Here is a 24,306-nt window from a genome sequence, read left to right on the forward strand (position 1 = left end):
AGGGCCCGAGATCAGACACTCCTCCGTGGAAAAGGAGGCCCAAGCCATCGTGGAGGCAGTGCGCCACTACCTAGCCGGCAAACGCTTCACCCTACTTACCAACCAGCGGTCGGTAGCGTTTATGTTCAATAATAAACAGGGGGAAGATTAAAAATGATAAGATTCTTAGGTGGCGGATCGAGCTCTCCACCTTCGAGTACGACATCATTTACCAGCCAGGGGCCCTTAACGAATCCCCTGACGCCCTCTCACGAGGGATGTGTGCCAGCGCCACCGGGGATCAGCTACAGACCCTCCACAACGACCTCTGCCAACCAGGGGTCACGCGGCTGTTCCACTTCATAAAGTCCCGTAACTTACCCTACTCGATTGAGGAAGTTCGGTCCCTGACCAGGAACTGCCGCACTTGCGCTGAGTGCAAGCCTCGGTTCTACCGCCCAGATAGAGCCCACTTAATCAAAGCTACACGGCCCTTTGAGCGGCTCAGCTTAGATTTCAAGGGCCCCCTCCCGTCCGTCGACCGCAATGTTTACTTCCTGAACATTGTAGACGAATACTCCCGGTTCCCATTCGCCTTCCCCTGCCCAGACATGACCAGCGCCACGGTCATTAAATGCCTCAACAGCCTGTTCGGTATGCCGAGCTACATCCATACGGATAGGGGGGCGTCCTTCATGAGTGAAGAGCTACGCCAGTACATGCTGTCCAAGGGGATCGCCACGAGCCGTACCACCAGCTACAACCCCCGGGGTAACGGCCAAGTGGAGCGAGAGAACGGGACAGTATGGAAAGCAGTCACTCTAGCTCTAAGGACCAAGGGCCTCCCTATCTCCCGCTGGCAGGAAGTCCTCTCGGATGTGCTCCATTCGATACGGTCGCTATTGTGTACGGCCACTAATACCACGCCTCATGAACGAATGTTTGTCTTTCCCCGGAAATCCACCTCGGGCGTATCCATGCCGTCATGGCTTTCCACCCCAGGTCCGGTACTCGTGCGAAGGCATGTGAGGGGCCACAAGACGGACCCTCTCGTGGAGCCAGTACACCTACTCCACGCCAACCCCCAATACGCATATGTCCGGCACGCCGACGGAAGGGAGGACACCGTGTCCATAAAAGACGTCGCCCCAGCCGGCATCGACAACAACCACGGCAACGACGATCACAGCAACTCTTACCCACCCACTACTTCGAGTCTCGGAATTATTGAGGCACATCACCTCCCACCCCAAAAGCACCACAAGTTAAAATCTGTGCCAACCATGGCTCCCAGCATCATATACTCATTGAAAGCACTGAACAGCTGGAATTAATTGTTTGGTTCAACACAAGTTTTAAAAGAATGGCGTGATACCATAGAATCATAGAAACTTACAGGAGGAGGCCTTTTGGCCCATCATGTCTATGCCGGCCAAAATGAGCTATCCAGCTAATCCCACTTTCCAGCTCTTGATCCGTAGCCTTGGATATGCACTTGAAGTGCCGTAACCTACAAGTACTTTTTAAATGTGAGGAGGGTTTCCGACTCTACCACCCTATCAGGCAGAGGATTCCAGACCCCTGCCACCCTCTGGGTGAAAAGAATCTCCTCAACTCCCCTCTAATCCTTCTACCAATTACTTTAAATCTATGCCCCTGGTTATTGACCACTCTGCTAGAGGGAAATAGGTGCTTCCTATCCACTCTATCTAGGTCCCTCATAATTTTATACACCTCAATTAAGTCACCTCCTCAGCCTCCAATCTTTCCTCATAGCTAAAATTCTCCAGTCCTGGCAGCATCCTCGTAAATCTTCTCTGTACCCTCTCTAGTGCAATCACACTTTTCCTGTAATATGGTGACCAGAACTTTACGCAGTACTCCAGCTGTGGCCTAAGTAGTGTTTTATACAGTTCAAACAACCTCCCTGCTCTTGCATTCTATGCCTTGGCTAATAAAGGAAAGTATCCTGTATGCCTTCTTAACCACCTTATCTACCTGTCCTGCTACTTTCAGGAATCTGTGGACATGGTCCCTCTGTTCCACTACATTTATTGTGCATTCCCTTGCCTTGTTAGCCTTCCTCAAATGCATTACCTCACACTTCTCCAGACTGAATTCCATTTGCCACTTTTCTGCCCACCTGACCAGTCCATTGATATCTTCCTGCAGGCTACAGCTTTCTTCCTCACTATCAACCCCACGGCCAATTTTTGTGTCATCTGCAAACTTCTTAATTATGCCCTCTACATTGAAATCTAAATCATTGATATATATCACAAAGCAAGGGACCTAGTACTGAGCCCCGAGGAACCCCACTGGAAACAGCTCTCCAGTCACAAAAACACGTGTTGTAGGAATGTCTAGTTCCTATCCAAAAGACTGAGGTCCACTCAGGCGATCAAATCAACGAGGTTTAATGAAAAGTAACAGTTTAACATAACTACAGGAGAACATCGAATATAGGTCTAGTCAGTTTGGAGGCTCCACGAGGACTGCTAGGGCAGTCCCGTGGCTGACATCACGTTTTTCCCGCCGGTGGGGGAATCACGTGATGAACGGCGTGACGTCATCGCGTTTGCCCGCGTTATTAAAGTGATCGCGCTCTGTACATATAAACAGTGAAAACAAAGATACAGACTCAGGCTGCAGCCAACATATTAATGGGAATTATATACAATTGATTGGAGTCCCTTAGTGGCTCCGCCACATGCGCCCTCCCAGAATTGTCTTTAATAGCAAAAGTAAAACGGCGAGGGGGCCTGACAAGCCTGTCCGATCGACTTCTGTAGCCTTGAAGTGGAAGCTGATGGACGGCGGGCGATTGCTTTTGATCTGGCACGGCGACTGTGGGCGGTCGGCCACGTTTCGGCGGTTGTGCAATCTCGACTGGGCGGTCAAGGTCCAAGTGAGCAGGTTTCAACCGGTCAACCGAAATGTGGTCCGGTTTACCTCCAACATCGACCGAAAAAGATTTGTCTCCCGGCTCTATCACACGGAAAGGACCAGCGTAAGGGGGTTTGAGCAGGTCCCGATGAGCGTCGTGGCGGATAAACACATAGTCTGCGTTCTTCAGCGCAGCTGGGACATGGGAGCTCTGTAAGCCATGATGCGACGTAGGCACTGGAGCGAAACTTCTGGCTGCCTCCTGGTAGCTAATGAGCTACTGGGACGCGGACCATGACTCTGTTGGAGACGGAAGGAAATCCCCTGGTAGGCGTAGCGGCTGGCCATACACGAGCTCCGCCGAGAACGATTGAAGATCTTCTTTAGGTGCCGTACGAAGAACCAAAAAGGACCCATGGAAGCCTGTCCACCCAGCCCGCGCCTTGAAGGCTGGCTCGCAGTGCAGCTTTGAGCGACCTGTGGAATCGCTCGCACAGGCCGTTCGCCTGTGGATGGTAAGCAGTGGTGCGATGTAGCTTGACGCCGAGCCCCTGAGCCACAGCGTTCCAGAGCTCCGAAGAGAACTGCGGCCCACCATCGGACGAGCTGTCTGCCGGTACCCCGAAGCGGGCGCCCCAAGAGGAGATGAATGCCCTGGCGACGTCGGCGAAAGTGGTGGAAGACAGAGGAACCGCCTCCAGCCATCGAGTGGTGCGGTCCACCATTGTAAGAAGATGAGTAAACCCATGCGAAGGCGGAAGTGGCCCCACCAGGTCCACATGCACATGATCAAACAGACGTTCCGGAACGGCGAAAGTGGCCAATGGAGCCTTAACATGACGCTGCACCTTGGCCTTTTGGCAGACCACGCAGGTGTTGGCCCAGTCGCGAACATCCATGTGCATGCCCCGCCACACGAATTTGAACGACATCAACCGTTGCGAGGCCTTCATGCCAGGGTGCGACAACCCGTGTATGGCGTCAAAAAATTTTCAGCGCCAGGCGACCGGGACGATAGGGCGAGGATCTCCTACGGAGATGTCGCAGAGTAGTGTAGTGCCCGCAGCATGGAATTTGACGTCAGCCGCTTGGAGGCTAGAGGGGTTGGTTCTGTAAGATTGGACCTCCGGATCCGAGGCTTGATCCGCAGCCATGAGGGCATAGTCGATGCCGAGCTGGACTGCATGAACGGTCGCGCGGGAGAGGCAATCCGCCACCAGGTTGTCCTTACCGGACACATGCTGAATGTTAGTGGTGAATTCTGAGATAAACGTCAGCTGACGTTGTTGCCGAGCTGACCACGGTTCGGCGGTCTTGGCCATAGCGAAAGTTAGTGGCTTATGGTCCACAAAAGCCGTGAACGGACGTCCTTCTAGCAAGAACCAGAAATGGCGGATGGCCAGAAAAAGGGCCAGCAACTCCCAGTCAAACGTGCTGTACTTTCGTTCGTTTCACCGCAGTTGACGGCTGAAAAACGCCAGCGGTTGCCACGTCCCATGTGCCCACTGTTCCTGCACTGCGCCGATGGCGTAGTCTGACGCATCGGTGGTAAGGGCGATGGTGGCACCTGGCAGCGGGTGTGCCAGCATGGTTGCGTTGGCTAAAGCGCCTTTTGTGTCGACAAACGCCCGGTCCATTTCGACCATCCAGCTGATCGGATCCTTGCCGGACTTGCCCTTGAGGGTCTCGTACAGGGGCTGCATGAGCAGAGCTGCATTAGGGACGAACCGGTGATAAAAATTTACCATCCCGAGGAACTCCTGCAGGGCCTTGACGGACTGCGGGCGCGGAGTAACTGCCTCCACCTTCGTTTGCAGGGGAATTGCGCCGTCTGATGTGATGCGATGGCCTAAAAAAATCAATCTGCTGCAGGCCGAACTGGCACTTGGCCGGGTTGATGATCAAACCGTGTTGACTGAGGCGTCTAAAGAGGGTGCGCAAATGGCAGATGTGCTCCTCTTTATTAGGGCTGGCGATGAGGATGTCGTCGAGGTAGACGAATAGAAACTTGAGGTCCCGAAGCACGGAGTCCATCAAGTGCTGGAAAGCCTGTGCAGCGTTCTTCAATCCAAACGGCATCCGCAGAAATTCAAACAGGCCGAATGGGGTGAAGACTGCAGTTTTCGGGACGTCTTGCGGGTGTACGGGGACCTGGTGGTAGCCACGGACAAGGTCGACTTTTGAAAAAATGGTATTTCCCGCCAAATGTGCAGAGAAATCCTGAATATGAGGGATCGGGTACCGATCAGGAGTAGTGGCGTCGTTCAGGCATCGGTAGTCGCCGCAAGGCCACCATCCGCCGCCGGGTTTCAGAACAATGTGGAGAGGCGAAGACCAGGGACTATTCGACCGGCGAATAATCCCTAGCCGCTCCATCGTGTCGAACTCCGCTTTCGCAGCCGTGAGCTTGCCAGTTTCGAGGCGCTGGGCCCATGCGTAGACCGGGGAGCCAGTAGTGGTGATGTGATGTTTGACACCATGTTTCGTGGCCGTGGAAGAGAAAGTGGGTCTGGTCAGGTCTGGGAAATCTCCGAGGAGGTGAGTGAAGTCATCCGGAGGTGGGGACATGCAGGAGACAGTGCGTGCCATGGTGTTACCACGGTAGCACAGGATGGAATGAAAAGTGGCCGCATTGATCAACCAGCGGTGCCGTACATCCACCAGGAGGCCGTTGGCGCACAAAAAATCCGCCCCGAGGATGGCTTGAGACTTTGGCCGTGATGAAATCCCAGTAAAACCGCTGGCCGCCGAAGCACACCTGGACCCGCCGGCTTCCGAAGGTCCGAATGGCCCCGCCATTAGCCGCCTGGAGGGAGGGGCCGTGCCCAACTTGTAGATCAAGATCGGACGCGGGTAGGATGCTACACTGCGCCCCGGTGTCGCAAAGGAAACGTCGACCAGATAGGGAATCGTTGATGAAGAGGAGTTTTCCCGAATTACCGATTGCCATCGCAGCCGCGGGGCGCTCGTTATAACCGGTCCTCCTTCGACAGGGTGGCTGCTGTTGTGTTGTGTTGTTTTTTTTTTTTTTTTTTTTTTTTTTGAGTGAAAAGCTGCAGGGAGGGTGGCAGCATCTTGCTTTAGCGCCAAAATGGGCGTGGTAGAAGCACAACCCCGCAGGTTGAGGGGCTGGAGAGGCGTCCGTGGGGGATGGGCGCCTCGTGGCAGCGCAGCACTGCTGTGTCACCGCGAAGATCTTGTCTGCATCGGCAGCCAGCTCTGCGCAGTCGGTGACTTCCGACCTGGCTAGGGCAGCTTGAACTTGCTCCGGTAGCTAGCTGAGGAATAGCTCCCTGAAGAGGAAGCATGCCAGTTCGGAGCCCAGGAACGTGAGCATTTGGCTCATGAGCTCGGACGGCTTGGAGTCCCCGAGGCCGGGCAGATTGAGCAGCTGGCGGGCGCGCTCCAACTTCGGTGAGCCTGAAGACCTATAACAACCGCGCCTTTATCGTATCATACTTGCGGTCTTCTGGTGGATTACCAAGCAGGCTGACAATCCGCGAGGCTGTGGCGCTGTCGAGGGCGGAGACCACGTGATAGTAACGGGTCTGATCCGCAACGATGTTCCTGATGGCGAACTGGGCTTCAGCCTGGATGAACCACGCGGCTGGCTGTTGCTCCCAGAACTGTGGTAGCTTTAAAGCAACGGCGTTCGATTCCATGTTCGGTAACTTCTGCGAAAACCGTTTGCAAAAGTCGGGGTCACCAATGTAGGAATGTCTAGTTCCTATCCAAAAGACTGAGGTCCACTCAGGCGATCAAATAAACGAGGTTTAATGAAAAGTAACAGAGTTTAACAGATAACTACAGGAGAACATCGAATATAGGTCTAGTCAGTTCGGAGGCTCCACAAGGACTGCTAGGGCGGTCCCGTGGCTGACGTCATCACGTTTTTCCCGCCGGTGGGGGATCACGTGATGAACGGCGTGACGTCATCGCGTTTGCCCGCGCTATTAAAGTGATCGCGCTCTGTACATGTAAACAGTGAAAACAAAGATACAGACTCAGGCTGCAGCCAACATATTGTTAAAGGGAATTATATACAATTGATGATTGGAGTCCCTTAGTGGCTCTGCCACAGTGTTGACATTACCCTTGGCTTCCTGCCACTGAGCCAATTTTGTATCCAACTTGACTTTCCCTTGGATCCCATGGGTTTTTACTTTTCTGACCAGTCTGCCATGTGGGACCTCGTGAAAAGACTTGCATAAATCCATGTAGACTACATCAAACGCACTACCCTCATCGTTACCTCCTCAAAAAATTCAATCAAGTTAGTCAGACACGACCTTCCCATAAATTTTTAGGGGTACGGTAGCATAGTGGTTACGTTACTGGACATGTAATGCAGAAGTCTGGACGAGTTAGCCAGAGACACGAGTTCAAATCCCACCACAGCAGCTGGGGAACTTAAATTCAGTTAATTAAATAAATCTGGAATAAAAAGTTAGCATCAGTAATGGTGACCATGAAACTACCAGATTGTTCTAAAAACCTATCTGGTTCACTAATGTCCTTTAGTCCATCCTTACTCGGTCTGGCCTATATGTGACCCACAGCAATGTGGTTGACTCTTAACTGTTCTCTGAATTGGCAGCTTACCACCACCTTTTTCAAGGACAATTAGGGATGGGCAATAAATGCCGGCCGTAGCGACACACATCCCATGAACGAATAAAAGAAATCCGTGCCTACTGTCCCTCAGAATTATTTCCAATAATTTGCCCACCACAGGCTGACTGGCCTGTAATTACTCGGTCTATCCCTTTCTCCCTTTTTAAACAATGGTACAACGTCAGCAGCCCTCCAGTACCACACCTGTAGCCAGAGAGGATTGCAAAATGATGGTCAGAGCCTCTGCTATTTCCTCGACAGGTGTATAAAAAGGAAGGGAGTAGCTAAAGTAAACGTTGGTCCCTTAGAGGATGAGACTGGAGAATTAATAATGGGGAACAGGGAAATGGCAGAGACTTTGAACAAATATTATTTTGTATTAGTCTTCACGGTAGAAGACACTAAAACCATCCCAATAATACATAATCAAGGGGCTATAGGGAGGGGGGGAACTTAAAATAATCACTATCACTAAAGAAAAAGTACTGGTAAAATAATGGGACTAAAGGTGGACAAGTCCCCTGGACCTGATGGCCTGCATCCTAGGGTCTTAAAAGGAGTGGATGCATTGGTTGCAATCTACCAAATTCCCCTGGATTCTGGAGAGGTCCCAGCGGATTGGAAAACCGCAAATGTAATGCCCCTATTTAAGAAGGGAGGGAGACAGTAAGCAGGAAACTATAGATCAGATAGCCTAACATCAGTCACTGGGAAAATGCTGGAGTCCATTATTAAGGAAGCAGTAGCAGGACATTTAGAAAATCAGAATACAGTCAAGCAGAGTCAGCATGGTTTTATGAAAGGGAAATCATGTTTGACAAATTTGCTGTTGTTCTTTGAGGATGTAACGAGCAGGGTGGATAAAGGGGAACCAGTGGATCTGGTGTATTTGGATTTCCAGAAGGCACTTGATAAGGTGCCACATAAAAGGTTACTGCACAAGATAAGAGCTCACGGGGTTGGGGATAATATATTAGCATAGATAGAGGATTGGCTAACTAACAGAAAACAGAGAGTCGGGATAAATGGGTAATTTTCCGGTTGGCAAATGGTAACTAGTGGGGTGCCACAGGGATCAGTGCTGGGGCCTCAACTATTTACAATCTATATTAAATGACTTGGATGAAGGGATCAAGTGTAATGTAGCCAAATTTGCTGATTATACAAAGATAGGTGGGAAAGCAAGTTGTGATGAGGACACAAAGGCCGCGATTTTGCCGGCGTTCAGAGGGTGGGTTTGGAGGTGGGTCAGAGGTTAAATTTGTTTTGATTGACGGCGGGTTCCGATCCTGCCGTCAACCCGCCTCCAAACAGCTTTCCCAATTGTCGGGTCCATTCACAAATCGGCGGGAAGCGGATTAAAAGGCAATTACCTGCCTATTAACAGGTACTTGCCAGTAGTTTACAGCCTGTTTTTGGATTTTGACGCTTCTGGCTCGGGTTTCCCAACATCCGGACACCATGCCAGGTAAGTGTGGCGTGTTGTGAGTCTGCTGTAATGTTTCTGGATTGATGACAGCTGCAGAAGTGGTGTGAAGGATGCAATGTTGCACATGGTGAGTTTCAGAGGAAAGAAAATGTTGGGTACTGCATTTTTAATACATTTACAGATTTCTTTAGCTTACAAGTTTTTAAATCCATGTCCAGTGCTACCTTATTGGGAGAACCTCTCTCACCAGTGACAGATCGCTTCTGTCATCTCACCTGCAGCTGCCATCTATTCCAGCCTATGGAGGAAGTCACTGGAGAGCCTGGGTTCAAGAGTTCACCTTTGTGCAGTGATTGTCAGTGTTTTCAGCACCTCAATGCTGCCAAACACTGAGAAATCAAGTCAAAATAAAATTGTGCGTGGTCCCTTTAAGGAAACCGGCAGATGACGCATCATCGGTTTCCTGTTAATTGGCCGGCAAGTCCGCAGGGCGGGCTTAACAAGGCCAATCATGGCAAAATCACGTCTGTGGAGCGGATGCAGCTGGGGGCAGGACTAGAAGCCGGAAACAAGCTGTCCCACACTCAACCCGCCTCCATTAATAAAATCACGGCCAAAGAATCTGCAAAGGGATATAGACAGGCTAAGTGAGTGGGCAAATATTTGGCAGATGGCATATAATGTGGGAACGTGTGAGGTTATCCACTTTGATAAGAAAAATATAAAAGCGAATTATTATTTAAATGGAGAGAGATTACAAAATGCTGCAGTAGGGGGACCTGGGGGTCCTTGTGCATGAAACACAAAACATTAGCATGCAGGTACAGCAAGTAATCAGGAAGGCAAATGGAATGTTGGCCTTTATTGCAAGGGGGTTGGAGTATAAAAGCAGGGAAGTCCTGCTACAACTATACGGGGTATTGGTGAGACCACACCTAGAGTACTGTGTACAGTTTTGGTCTCCTTATTTAAGGAGGGATATACTTGCATTGGAGGCAGTTCAGAGAAGGTTCACGAGGTTGATTCCTGAGATGAAGGGGTTGACTTATGAAGAAAGGTTGGGCCTATACTCATTGGAGTTTAGATGAATGAGGTGTGATCTTATTGAAACATAAGATACTGAGGGGGCTCGACAAGTAGATGCAGAAAAGATTTTCCCCTCATGGGGGAATGTAGAACTAGGGGGCATAGCTTCAGAATAAGGGGTCGCCCATTTAAAACTGAGATGAGGAAGAATTTCTTCTCTCAGAGGGTCATAAATCTGTGGAATTCTCTGCCCCAGAGAGCTGTGGAGGCTGGGTCATTGAATATATTTAAGGTGGAGATAGACAGATTTGTTAACAAGAGAGTGATGGGTTATGAAAAGCAGGCAGGGAAATGGAGCTGAGCCCAAGATCAGATCAGCCATGATCTCATTAAATGGCGGAGCAGGCTTGAGGGGCCAAATGGCCTACTCCTGCTCCTACTTCTTATGTTCTTATGTGCTCCCTTGCTTCTCAACAGCCTGGGATACATTTCAGTACATAGACAAATACTGGAGGGTGAGGTCTGAAGTTTCCCTTTTAAACTTTATTGCAAATGAAACACTAGCATTATAAATGCTGCCGTGGATCTAAGGCAACAGAAGCAATGTAATCTGTGCTGGTTTGGACTTGCCAGTGCCAGCTCCACATGAACCCTGGAGAAGAGACTTACCCCGCAATCACAGATGTCTTGGACATATTTGATGTAGCACTGAGCCGCTTGATCTGATTCACCCAACTGTTCGTGAATTCTGCAATGTTATGGAAGGAAATATTGACATTAAATCAGTATGAACTAACTAAGACAATATGGTCTGTGGCCCCTGCACTAGCAATGCTGGGAACATTAGAGACTACACCAAGTGAAACCTCAAATGACTGAAGGCTCTTTGCAGCGAACCGTTTTGTTTACACTCCCTCTACGAATTCCACAATTGTGTGTAATTTCTGTTCGACTACAGATGGATTAAAATGCACCGGATTTTCCAACCCTCACGGGTGCGTACGAGGTGTGCACGGTAGGGGCCTCGCAAGTGCCGGTTTCAGGCAAGCGAAGCACATGCGCTAAAACCCAGTACTTGCTTTCTATCAAGAATTCTCTTGACAAATCATCCGCCTGCCCAAGAAAAGTGCCTCTGCGGGCGGAGAGTTGCGCTTTTTGCACAACTTCCGCCCGCTGAAAGGCCATAGAAGTCTTACGCCTAAAGAGAGGATCTGACACCAGGAAACATTAAGCACCACTTTGTTAGCTGTCATGTTTCCCAAGTCAGAGATCTCCATGGTATCCTGCAAGGCCTGCTTTTACCAGCTTAAGAGTGTTGAAAAATAGAAAAATTAAATTTGATAACTCATTTATAAATTAAAAATACTCTTCAAAAAGGTAAGTTTATTTTTAGCCCTGTAAAAACATTAAACTTTTTTCCTTCAAAAAATTATTTTGAAAATATATAATTAAATGGAATTAATTTTAATTATGTAATTAAAAAAAAATTAATGTTTTAGTGTGTTTTTAAATGTGATCTCCATTCATACTTTTGACAGTTCTGTGCGTACAGACCTGTCAAAAGTATGAAGGGAGATTCCCTTCTTTGATTGGTTCGCCTGGCCCACGTGATCCCGGGGCATTTGCGAACCGCATGCGCCCCTGGGGTACCTGGGCCTCTGCGCATTTCCAACAGGAGAGGCCCAGGATCGTAAGCCTCGGGATCTTCGGAACCAGCAGGTAGGTTAGTAGATTTTTTTCCGATCGGAGGCATCCGCCCGCAGGAAGCCTCCGGTCAGAAATTCAGGGCCAATATCTTGCGTATAAAAATTCTTGACACAGCAGGATATCATGGAGATCTCTGTCTTGGGAAACATGGCAACTAACAAAGTGGTGCTTAATGTTTTCTGGTGTCAGATCCTCGCTTTAGACCCCGTCAGGAAGGCAGTGCATTGGTACAGAGCATTGGTACGTAGGTTTGATTTATGCCACTGAGTTTCCAATCTTAGCTGTATTTCCCCCAGTTTACTCCAACCCATTTCTCAGCAACTGGTTTGGAATGGAATTGGCAGTTATGAGGGCAGGTCAGTCAACTGTGGGTCATAAATGGTCCAGGGAGACCTTGGTTTAAAAACAACTCACTTTTTCTCACCAATTTTCTCCTCTTCTGCAGTACTGGCTCCTTGTTGAGATACAGTTCCACAGGTACCAACCCACTTCATCTATCTTACCAAGTGGTCAATCCTCATCTCTGAGCCTTCATTCTTCTAAATCCTGAGTCTATGACCCTTGTTACCAACTGCTAACCACTGATAGCAGTTTTTCACTAATTATTCTCAACACATTTTAGAATTTTGAAAACCTGTCATCTTAACCTCGGTGCCATTGAAAAATGCTCCAACTTTTCAAGCCTTCATAGCTATAACCGCTCATTTCTGGGATCATTCTAGTGAATCTTCACTAATCCTTCCACGACTCTAATATCCCTTAATCATCAAGCTCCTTTTGGCAAAACAACAAAAACAGACTTCCTCACAACTACTGGAAGTGAAAACATTTAATTGCAAAATAGTCTGCTTTGAAACGTGCGCCCTTTTATGAGACTTTTCCAAGTCATCTGCAATGGGGTAAGAGCTCCCCACAGATTAGTACTTACTTTGCTAGTTTCACCAAAGCCATTTTCTCTACATCGCCAACAGAAAATGCCCTCCAGTAACACTGCCAATGAAAAATAGAAAGGAAGGTAAGTAATTAGTTTAATTTCAGGAATGTAGGCTGGACAGCATAGAAACATAGGAACAGGAGTAGACTATTTAAAATGGCAGGGGGTTGGAAACCTGTGCAGGGAGACAGAGGAAAGGGAGCAAGGATAGAAACAAAAGACAGGAAGGAGAAAAGCAAAAGTGGAAGGCTGAGAAATCAAGGGTATAAATCAAACAGGGCCACAGTAAATAATAATTCTAAAAGGGCTAAGAGTGTTAAAAAATCAAGCCTGAAGGCTTTGTGTCTTAATGCGAGGAGCATTCGTAATAAGGTGGATGAATTAGCTCCACAAATAGATGTAAACGGATATGATATAATTGGGATTACGGAGACATGGCTCCAGGATGACCAAGTCTGGGAATTCAACATCCAGGGGTATTCAATATTCAGGAAGGACAGGAAAAAAGGAAAAGGAGGTGGGGTAGCATTGCTGGTTAAAGAGATTAACACAATAGTAAGGAAGGATGTTAGCTCTGATTATGTGGAATCTGTATGGGCAGAGCTGAGAAATACCAAGGGGCAGAAAACGGATTCCACATCACGGAAGACCTCTCCTGGTCCCTCAATACCTCCTCTCTGGTGAAGAAGGCCCAGCAGCACCTATATTTCCTAAGGAGGCTGAAGGGATGTAACCTGTCACCCCTGATCCTCTCTAACTTTTACCGCTGCACAATAGAGAGCATCCTGACAAACTGTATCACAGTATGGTATGGCAGCTGTAGCTACTATGACCGGAAAGCCCTGCAGCAGGTAGTCAAAACTGCCCAACGCAATACCGGCACCCGGCTACCGACCACAGAGCACATATACCAGAAACGCTGTCTACAGAGGTCACGGTCCATCATCAAAGACCCTACCCACCCCAGCCACAGTCTGTTCGCCCTCCTGCCATCTGGGAGACGCTACAGATGCATTCGCACCCGTACGACCAGATTTAGGAACAGCTTCTTTCCCAGGGCTGTCATCCAACTGAACTCCACAAATAAACTCTAAAGCCTGCACATCTGCCAATGCACTTTATTATGGTTATGTTTATGTTAATGTATTACAAGCCAAATGTATGTTGAATGTTTAAATGTCTTAATCTAAATGTACACTCTCGAGAGCCGCAAGCCTACATTTCGTTGTACTGCACTTGTGCACTAACAATGACAATAAAAGTTGATTTGATTTGATTTGACGTTAGTGGGAGTTGTATACAGCCCCCAAACAGTAATGCTGAGGTTGGGGGTGGCATTAAATGGGAAATTAGAGACGCGTGCAATAAGGGCACAGCTGTTATCATGGGTGACTTTAATCTACATATAGATTGGGCTAACCAAATTAGTAACAATACTGTGGAGGAGGAATTCCTAGAGTGTATATGGGATGATCTCCTGGACCAATATGTCGAAGAACCAACTAGAGATCAGGCCATCTTAGACTGGGTATTATATAATGAGAAAGGATTAATTAGCAATCTTGCTGTGCAAGGCCCCTTGGGGAGGAGTGATCATAATATGATAGAATTCTTTATTTAAGATGGAGAGTGAAGTCGTTGACTCAGAGACTAGGGTCCTGAATTTAAATAAAGGAAACTACGATGGTATGAGGCACGAGTTGGTTAGGATGGATTGGGGAACGTTACTTAAAGGGTTGACAGTGGATAGGCAATGGCAAACATTTAAAGATTGCATGGATGAACTACAGAATTTGTTCATCCCTGTTTGGCATAAAAATAAAACAAGAAAGGTGACTCAACCGTGGCTAACAAGGGAAATTAGGGATAGGATAAGATCCAAGGAGAGGACATATAATTTGGCCAGAAAAAGCAGCAAACCCGAGGATTGGGAGCAGTTTAGGATTCAGCAAAGGAGGACAAAGGGATTAATTAAGAGGGGGAAAATAGATTATGAGAGTAAGCTTGCAGGGAACATAAAAACTAACTGTAAAAGCTTCTATAGATCTGTGAAGAGAAAAAGATTGGTGAAGTCAAGCGTAGGTTCCTTCCAGTCAGAATCAGGGGAATTTATAATGGGGAACAAAGAAATGGCAGACTAATTAAATACATACTTTAGTTCTGACTTCACAAAGGAGGACACAAATAACCTCCCAGAGATGTCGGGAACATAGGGTCCAATGAGAGGGAGGAATTGAATGAAATAAGTATTTGTAGGGAAATGGTGTTAGGGAAATTGACGGGATTGAAGGCCGATAAATCCCCAGGGCCTGATAATCTGCATCCTAGGGTATTAAGGAAGTAGCCCTAGAAATAGTAGATGCATTGCTGGTCATCTTCCAAAATTCTATAGACTCTGGAACAGTTCCCATGGATTGGAGGATAGCTAATGTAACCTCACTATTTAAAAAAGGTAGTGGGGAAAATGCTAGAGTCCATTATAAAAGATGTAATAGCAGAGCACTTGGAAAACAGTGACAGGATCGGACAAAGTCAACATGGATTTACAAAAGGTAAATCATGCTTGACTAATCTACTGGAATTTTTTGAGGATGTAACTGGTAGAGTAGATAAGGGAGAACCAGTGGATGTGGTGTATTTGGACTTTCAGAAGGCTTTCGAGAAGGTCCCGCATAAGAGATTAGCGTGCAAAGTTAAAGCACACGGGGTTGGGGGTAAGGTACTGTCTTGGATAGAGAACTGGTTGGCAGGCAGGAAGCAAAGAGTTGGAATAAACAGGTCTTTTTCCGAGTGGCAGGCAATGACTAGTGGGGTACCGCAGGGATCGGTGCTAGGACCCCAGCTATTCACAATATATATAAAATGATCTAGACGAGAGAACTACATGTAATATCTCCAAGATTGCAGACGACACAAAGCTGGGTGGACGTGTGTGCTGTGAGAAGGATGCAGAGAAACTCCAGTATGATTTGGACAGGTTGGGTGATTATACTGCATTTGCCATGCATCTGCCCAATGTGGATAAATGCAAGGTTATCCACTTCGGTGGCAAAAACAGGAAGACAGATTATTATCTGAATGGCAATAGATTGGGAGAAGGGGAAGTGCAACGAGACCTGGGTGTCCTTGTGTACCAGTCGCTGAAGGTAAGCATGCAGGTGCAGCAGGCGATTAAGGCAGCAAATGGTATGTTGGCCTTCATAGCGAGAGGATTCGAGTACAGGAGCAAGGATGTCTTATTGCAGTTGTACAGGGCCTTGGTGAGACCACACTTTGAGTATTGTGTGCAGTTTTGGTCACCTTATCTGAGGAAGGATGTTCTTGCCATGGAGAGAGTGCAGCGAAGATTCGCCAGGATGATACCTGGGATGGCAGGAATGACGTATGAGGAGAGTTTGGGTCGATTAGGCTTATATTCGCTAGAGTTCAGAAGAATGAGAGGGGATCTCATTGAAACTTATAAAATTCTAACAGGACTAGACAGACTAGATGCAGGAAGGATGTTCCCGATGGCAGGGGAGTCCAGAACCAGGGGTCATAGTCTAAGGATAAGGGGTAAGCCATTTAGGACTGAGATGAGGAGGAATTTCTTCATCCAGAGAGTGGTGAACTTGTGGAATTCTCTACCACACAAGGCAGTTGAGGCCAATTCATTAAATATATTCAAGAAGGAGTTAGATATATTTCTTAAGGCTAAAGGGATCAAGGGATATGGGGAGAAAGCAGGGACAGGGTACTGAATTTGGATGATCAGCCATGATCGCATTGAATGGCGGAACAGGCTCGAGGGGCTGAATGGCCTACTCCTGCTCCTATCTTCTATGTTTCTATGAACTCCATATACCTGCCTTTGCCCCATGTCCCTTAATACCTTTGGTTAACGAAAATCTATCAATCTCAGATTTAAAATTAACAATTGATCGGTTCCAAACTTCTACCACCTTTTGTGTGTAGAAGTGTTTCCCAATTTCACTCCTGAAAGGTTTGGCTCTAATTTTTAGACTATGCCCCCTAGTCCTAGACTCCCCAACCAGCGGAAATAGTTTCTCCCGATCTGTTCCCTTTAATATCTTGAAAACTTCGATCAAATCACCCCTTAACCTTCTAAATTCCATGGAATACAACCCGATGTGGTCCAATCAAGACTTTGTATAGCTGTAGCATAACTTCTACCCCCTTGTATTCTAGTCCTCTAAATATAAAGGCCAGCATTCCATTAACCATTTTGATTATTTTCTGTACCTGTTCATGGCATTTTAATCATCTATATACCTGGACCCCAAGTCTCTTTGGACCTCCACTGTTTTTTTGCTTTTCACCATTTAGAAAGTACCCTGTTCTGTCCTTTTTAGGTCCAAAGTGGATGACCTCACATTTGCCTATATTGAAATCCATTTGCCACAGTTTTGCCCATTCACTTAATCTATCAATATCTCTGTAATTTTATGCTTTCATCTACACTGCCTACAATGCCACCTTTGTGTCATTAATTTGGATATGTGGCTTTCTCTCCCATCATCGAAGTCATTAATAAATAGTGAATAGCTGAGGCCCCAGCATAGATCCCTGCCGGACACCATTAGTCACATCCTGCCAATTTGAGTACCTGTCCACTACCCCTACTCTGTCTCCTGCTGCTCAGCCAATTTTCTAACCAGGTCAATAATTCGTCTTCAATTCCAGGGGTTTCAACCTTAGTCTCTTATGAGGAGCTTTATCAAATGCCTTCTGGAAGTCCATGTAAATAACATCCATAGACATTCCCCTGGCCACTACTTTAGTCATCTCTTCAAAAACTTCAAGCAGGTTCGTCAGGCATGACCTACCTTTTACAAATCCATGCTGGCTCTCTCTGATCAGCTGAAAATTTTCAAGGTGTCCAGTCACGCTAACCTTAATTATAGACTCTAGTAATTTCCCGACAACCGATGTTAGGCCAACTGGTCCATAATTCTCTGGTTTCCCTTGCTCACCATTCTTAAATAGCAGAGTGACATATACAATTTTCCAATCTAAAGGAACGGTTCCTGAATCGAGAGAATTTTGGACGATTATAGTAAGGGCATCTGCAATGTGCTCCCCTACTTCCTTTAAAACTTTGGGATGGAAACCATCTGGTCCGGAGGACTTGTCACTCTTTAGTTTCTTCATTACTGTTATTTTGCTTATGTTAATTTTGTTGAGTCCCTTTCCCTGATTCAATATTAGTTTCCTTGGGATTTCCAGCACTATATGCTACACCTCCAGAAGATAGGCCCTTAAACATACTGGTGAGTATGGTTAGGTGGCTCAACACAAGCAGGTGTCATAATTTTGTTTATTTTATTGAACTGAGTACAGACATAAATGTCTGGAGTATCTAACCTGTTCACCCCAGCTTCAACATTTCTTAGAGTATATTGGGAATAACTAGCAATATTATGGTGACAAATAACATCCATATAATAGTCGAGGATGATACAGGGCAGTTCTAATGACAGTGATTTTAAAAAAAAGGAAATAAAAACGACAGTACTTTCAATATTAGCAGAGAAACTTTTATCAAAGAGCAAAATTGCACCCATAAGGTCTTGTGTTCCGGCTTCATTATAATCAACTACACCCATTTCATCGTTTAACAGATTAAAAACCTCTGCTTCTCACAGACCTTATATTTTTCCCTAGTAAAGCTGTAATATGCCATCATCGCTTGCAGTGCCACTTACAAAGTCAGTTTACTTTCCAAATAAAAAAAAAAATTGGAAAGTACCTTCTTGGCTTCAGCCAGCTGATTCAGCTTTTCATAACATTCACCCAAAGCAATGAGCATTCGAGAGTCATTGGGTCTGTGGGGGGAAAGTCATAATTTAGTTGTAATGGAGATAACCTGGACAATAAGAGAACAGAGCATGGTGTGGAGACTATATGCAGCTTCAATTGTGGGAAAAAAAAGTTAGGCCCGGAATTTGCGGTCCTGATGACGGTGAACTGGCAGCATTCGCTGTCATTAATAAAAATAAAAATTAAGAAATTAAAAAAATTTGTTCATCTTTAATTCAGGTTTGCCTTTTCCCCATGTGAGGGCCCCAATCTTTGTTTTGCCTTCTCTAACATTTTTAAAAAGTTAGAATTTTAAAGCTTATCCACTTCCTGGTTCGCTGTCTGTGAGAATTCTGCATTTTGATTGGCGACTTAGACATCTTGTTGCCGTCACAGCAACTTGCGCTATAGAATTCCCACTGTACTACACTAATTTGAATTATGCATCGGAAAACCCACACTACTCGACACGGAGATCACGAGATCTTTGTGCGAAGCTTACTTCAGGGCCAGCGGCGAACTCCTTTGCTTCACCGCTGACCGCAAATTCTGGGCCACTGACTTTTAAGATTATACATTATACCCATGGGAAAGATTTTTCTATTTTCTGCCTGTGCCCCGTACCAACTGTTAAGCACCTTGGAATGTTTTTTCTACATTAAATGTGTTATATAAATCGCAGCTGTTGTTGAACTCATCAGGCTGTAGCTTGTTATATTTGAAGGTCGTCATACATTACACAGCTAATTACAGGGATTTTTTTCTAACTAATTCATTCAAAGTCAACTCCCCTCTTCGAAGTGGTATAAAATCTTGACAAAAAGATACTTAGGTTTAGGATCAAAACGTACACTTGCTCAATGCAATTAAAAAGATTGAAATCTGCCCACTCAGCTCAGCTAATTCCACACAAGCAGTCTAATTCAAACATCAATAAAAATCTTAAACAAAAAAAATCTACAACGGTAAATGGCACACTGATTCTGAATCTTCTCAAACTACAGATGGCATATGCTAACAGCAGTTTTAGTTGAGCTGCAGTCTTGATCTCTTCAGTAGCTTACCTCAGCTGATGGGCTCGTCTGTAATAATACAAACAGTAAAATGGCATCTTGAGGATCTCATAGGTCTGTCCCAGTCCATACCAAGCCCTGTAATCTCGTTTGTTCACCTCAATGGCATGTCTGCAGGGACACAAGGAAGTTAAAGGTATGACACGAGGAATAATTGGTGCAGGCTGCTCCTTGGTGTGCAACACAGTGAACTGAAGATATTTTCTTCAGAACCTTGGTCAGACCACATCTGGAGTACTGCATCAGTTTTGGGCATCGCACCTCAGGAAGGATATATTGGCCTCGGAGTGGGGTACAGATTCACCAGAATTATACCAGGGCTTAAAGGGTTAAATGATGACGACCGGTTGCACAAACTTCACTTGTACACAATTGAGTTTAGGTTGAGGGGTGATTTAATTGAGACTGGAAATGATGAGAGGGTTCGATAGAGTAGATACAGAGAAGCTATTTTCTCTGGTGGGAGAATCCAATATAAGGGGCAGAATCATAAAATGAAAGCTAGGCTATTCAGGAGTTAAATCAGGAAGCATTTTTCTCACAAAGGGTAGACTGAGTGCGAGTCATCAAAGAGTGCTGTGAGTTTGGGTAAGTGTGAGAGTTCTTTAATTGTTATTTCTCTTTAAATCATTCTTGATAAGATTACTTAAGCAGTTTACGTAAAGGGGAAAAGTTAAATATTTGGGATTCTGTTGGTTTAAGAAGAGTAAAACAAGGTTACACTGCAGTAGGAGTAAATTGGCACAGCAGGCAGTGGAAACCAGTTTTCTAACCAATCAGCAGAGGTGACTCATTTGGCTGTCAACAAACAAACAGTATAAAAAGACCAGTCCTAGTGCGAGCAAGCACTGAGTGCGAGTCATCAAAGAGTGCTGTGAGTTAGGGTAAGTGGGGTGTTAGGTGCTCTTTTCAAACTTTAACTCTGTGGGTTGTAGTTAATAAGGCCTTTCTGGTGCAGAGTGACTGTTGGTAAACCATTTAACTGGTGTAACTAGAGGGATTGATTTAATTTAAATCCAATTAATTAAAGGGGATACTAGCATCTAAAATCGGGCAGAGGGTGTCCATAACTAACAATAAAAAATTTAATTAATTACATAGAATGGAGCAGGTGATTTGTTACTGTTGAGAGATGTGGGAGTAAGTGAACCCCATTCAGGCTCACGGTGATTACGTCTGTGACAAGTGTCTGCTGCTACAGGAACTCCAGCTCCGTGTTGATGAGCTGGAGTCTGAGCTTCAGACACTGCGACACATCAGGGATGGGGAGAAGTACCTGGACTCTGTGTATCAGGAGGTGGTCACACCTATGAAGTTAATTAATTCAGATGTAGCCCATGGTCAGGGACAGGACGTGTGACTACGAGTGAGGCAGGTACGGGGATCCAGGAGGTAGAGCTGGAGGAGCCGCAGCCCTTGCTCTTGTCCAACAGGTTCGAGGTTCTTACTCCCTGTGGGGACAGGAGCAGGGACTGCAGGGAGGATGAGCAACCTGGACACAGCACCGTGGAATGGGGGGCCATTCAAGAGGGGGGAGTAAATAGAAATGTTGTAGTGGTAGGGGATAGTGTTATTAGGGGGATAGATAGAGTTCTCTGCAGCCGAGAGCGAAAGTCCCGAAGGCTGTGTTGCCTACCCGGTGCCAGGGTTAAGGACATCTCCTCTGGGCTGGAAAGAAACTTGCAGTGAGGGGGTGGATCCAGTTGTCGTGGTCCATGTTGGTACAAACGACGTAGATAGGACTAGGAAGCCGGTTCTGTTAAAGGAGTATGAGCAGCTAGGGGTCAAATTAAAAAACAGAACCTCAAGGGTAATAATCTCTGGATTATTACCTGAGCCATGAGCGAATTTGGCTAGGACAAATAAAATTAGAGAGTTAAATGCGTGGCTCAAAGACTGGTGTGGGAGAAATGGGTTTTGCTTCCTGGGACACTGGCACCAGTACTGGGGCAGGAGGGAGCTGTTCCGTTGGGACGGGCTTCACTTGGCCAGTGCTGGGACTAGAGTCCTGGCGGATCATATAACTAGGGCTGTAGAGAGGGCTTTAAACTAACTAGTGGGGGGGAGGTTCCTAGAGAGCAAATAATAAAAATGACAACAGAGAAGGTCATAGACTTAGGTAGCAGTGGGGAAATTAAAAACCAGAGCGTGTCAGGAAGGGGCAGAAGGTATGGAGTAAAAGGTAAAAGTAATAAAAAGGGCAAAAGCAGGAACTAAGTGTCACAAAACATATTTGAAAGTTCTCTATCTGAATGCACGCAGCATTCGTAACAAAATAGACGAGTTAATGGCACAAATAACTACATATGGGTATGATCTTGTGGCCATTACAGAAACATGGCTGCAGGGTGACAATGCCTGGGAATTAAACATACCAGGTTATTTAACGATCAGGAAGGACAGGCAGGAAGGAAGGGGAGGTGGGGTGGCTATGTTAATAAAGGAAGGAATCACTGTAATACAGAGAAATGATATTGGGTCAAAAGATCAGGATAATGAAACAGTTTGGGTGGAGGTAAGGAATAATAAGGGGAAAAAAACACTAGTAGGCGTAGTCTATAGGCCTCCGAACAGTTGCAACTCTGTTGGACGGAGTATCAATCAGGAAATAGTTGAGGCTTGTAATAAGGGAACATCTATAATTATGGGGGATTTTAACTATCATATTAATTGGACAAATCAAATTGGGCAGGGCTGCCTTGAGGATGAGTTCATTGAGTGTATTAGGGATGGGTTTCTTGAGCAGTATGTAACTGAACCGACCAGGGGGCAAGCAACCTTAGATCTGGTCCTGTGTAATGAGACAGGATTAATTAAAAATGTTCTAGTAAAGGATCCCCTTGGAATGAGTGACCATAACATGGTTGAATTCCATATTCAATTAGAGGGTGAGAAGGTTGGATCTCAAACAAGCGTGCTAAGCTTGAATAAAGGAGACTATGAAGGTATGAGAGCGGAATTGAGTAGAGTGGATTAGGAAAATAGATTAAAGGGTAAGACGATACATGATCAGTGGTGTACATTTAAGGAGTTATTTTACAACTTCCAAAAAATATATATCCCACTGAGAAGAAAAGGGTGTAAAAGAAAAGACAGCCATCCGTGGCTAAGTAAAGAAATTAAGGATAGTATTCAACTAAAAACAAGGGCATATAAGGTAGCCAAATCTAGTGGGAGGATAGAGGATTGGGAAAACTTTAAAAGACAGCAAAAAATAACAAAAAGATTGATTAAGAAAGGGAAGATAGATTATGAAAGTAAATTAGCAAAAAATATAAAAACAGATAGTAAGAGTTTTTATAGTTATATAAAAAGAAAAAGGGTGGCTAAAGTAAATGTTGGTCCCTTAGAGGATGAGACCGGGAAATTAATAGTGGGAAATATGGAGATGGCAAAAACACTGAATGCATATTTTGTATCAGTCTTTACAGTAGAGGACACGAAGAATATCCCAACACTGGACAAACAGGGGGCTATGGGGGGGGGGGGGGGGGGAGGAGCTAAACACAATCAAAATCACTAAGGAAGTGGTACTCGGTAAAATAATGGGACTCGAAGGCAGATAAATCACCTGGACCTGATGGCTTACATCCTAGGGTCTTGAGGGAAGTGGCGGTAGGGATTGTGGATGCATTGGTAATAATTTTCCAAAACTCCCTGGACTCGGCAAAGGTCCCGGCAGACTGGAAAACTGCTAATGTAACACCCTTATTTAAAAAGGGCAGTAGACAGAAGGTTGGGAACTATAGACCGGTTAGCCTAACATCTGTGGTAGGTAAAATTTTGGAGTCCATTATTAAGGAGACAGTAACAGGACATTTGGATAATCATAATTTAATAGGACAAAGTCAGCATGGTTTTATGAAGGGGAAGTCATGTTTGACAAATTTGCTGGAGTTCTTTGAGGAAGTAACATATAGGGTGGATAAAGGGGAACCAGTGGACGTAGAGTATTTAGACTTCCAAAAGGCATTTGACAAGGTGCCACACAAAAGATTATTGCTTAAGATAAAAAATCACGGGATTGGGAGTAATATTCTGGCATGGATAGAGGATTGGCTATCTAACAGAAGGCAGAGAGTTGGGATAAATGGTTCATTCTCAGACTGGCAATCAGTAACTAGTGGTGTTCCGCAGGGGTCAGTGCTGGGTCCCCAACTCTTTACAATCTATATTAACGATTTGGAGGAGGGGACCAAGTGTAACATATCAAAGTTTGCAGATGATACTAAGATGGGAGGGAAAGTAGTGAGTGAGGAGGACATAAAAAACCTGCAAGGGGACATAGACAGGCTAAGTAAGTGGGCAGAGATTTGGCAGATGGAATACAATACTGGAAAGTGTGAGGTTATGCACTTTGGCAGGAAAAATCGTAGAGCAAGTTATTATCTTAATGGCAAGAAACTGGAAAGTACTGAAGTACAAAGGGATCTGGGGGTCCTGGTGCACGAAACTCAAAAGGTTAGTATGCAGGTGCAGCAAGTGATTAAGAAGGCCAATGGAATGTTGGCTTTCATTGCTAGGGGGATAGAATATAAAAATAGGGAGGTATTGCTTCAGTTGTACAAGGTATTGGTGAGACCGCACCTGGAATACTGCATACAGTTTTGGTGTCCATACTTAAGAAAAGACATACTTGCTCTCGAGTCAGTACAAAGAAGGTTCACTCGGTTAATCCCGGGGATGAGCATATGAGGAGAGGTTGAGTAGATTGGGACTCTACTCATTGGAGTTCAGAAGAATGAGAGGCGATCTTATTGAAACATATAAGATTGTGAAGGGGTTGGATCGGGTGGATGCGGGGAGGATGTTCCCGATGATGGGTGAAACTAGAACTAGGGGGCATAGTCTTAGAATAA

The 24,306-nt window shown here is 45.8% G+C and overlaps 1 protein-coding gene across 3 annotated transcripts in view; it reads right to left on the reverse strand.

The window, feature by feature from the left end:
- The window catches only part of cdc23 (CDC23 (cell division cycle 23, yeast, homolog)), a 57,906-nt gene that overhangs the window by 5,507 nt on the left and 28,093 nt on the right, over positions 1-24,306 (reverse strand). For 2 of the 3 annotated variants that reach the window (XM_085995192.1, XM_085995191.1), the window contains exons 11-14: positions 19,439-19,558; positions 18,325-18,400; positions 12,570-12,631; positions 10,604-10,682 (exon numbers count right to left, since the gene is read on the reverse strand). In XM_085995192.1, the coding sequence (XP_085851318.1) occupies positions 10,604-10,682; positions 12,570-12,631; positions 18,325-18,400; positions 19,439-19,558 (337 nt within the window). The remainder of the gene's footprint in view (positions 1-10,603; positions 10,683-12,569; positions 12,632-18,324; positions 18,401-19,438; positions 19,559-24,306) is intronic. The other variant, XM_085995193.1, reaches the window with a different exon arrangement.

This window comes from Somniosus microcephalus, chromosome 8 (genome assembly GCF_052327205.1).
Source record: "Somniosus microcephalus isolate GS21.2 chromosome 8, FLI_Smic_1.0, whole genome shotgun sequence".
Classification (NCBI taxonomy): domain Eukaryota; kingdom Metazoa; phylum Chordata; class Chondrichthyes; order Squaliformes; family Somniosidae; genus Somniosus; species Somniosus microcephalus.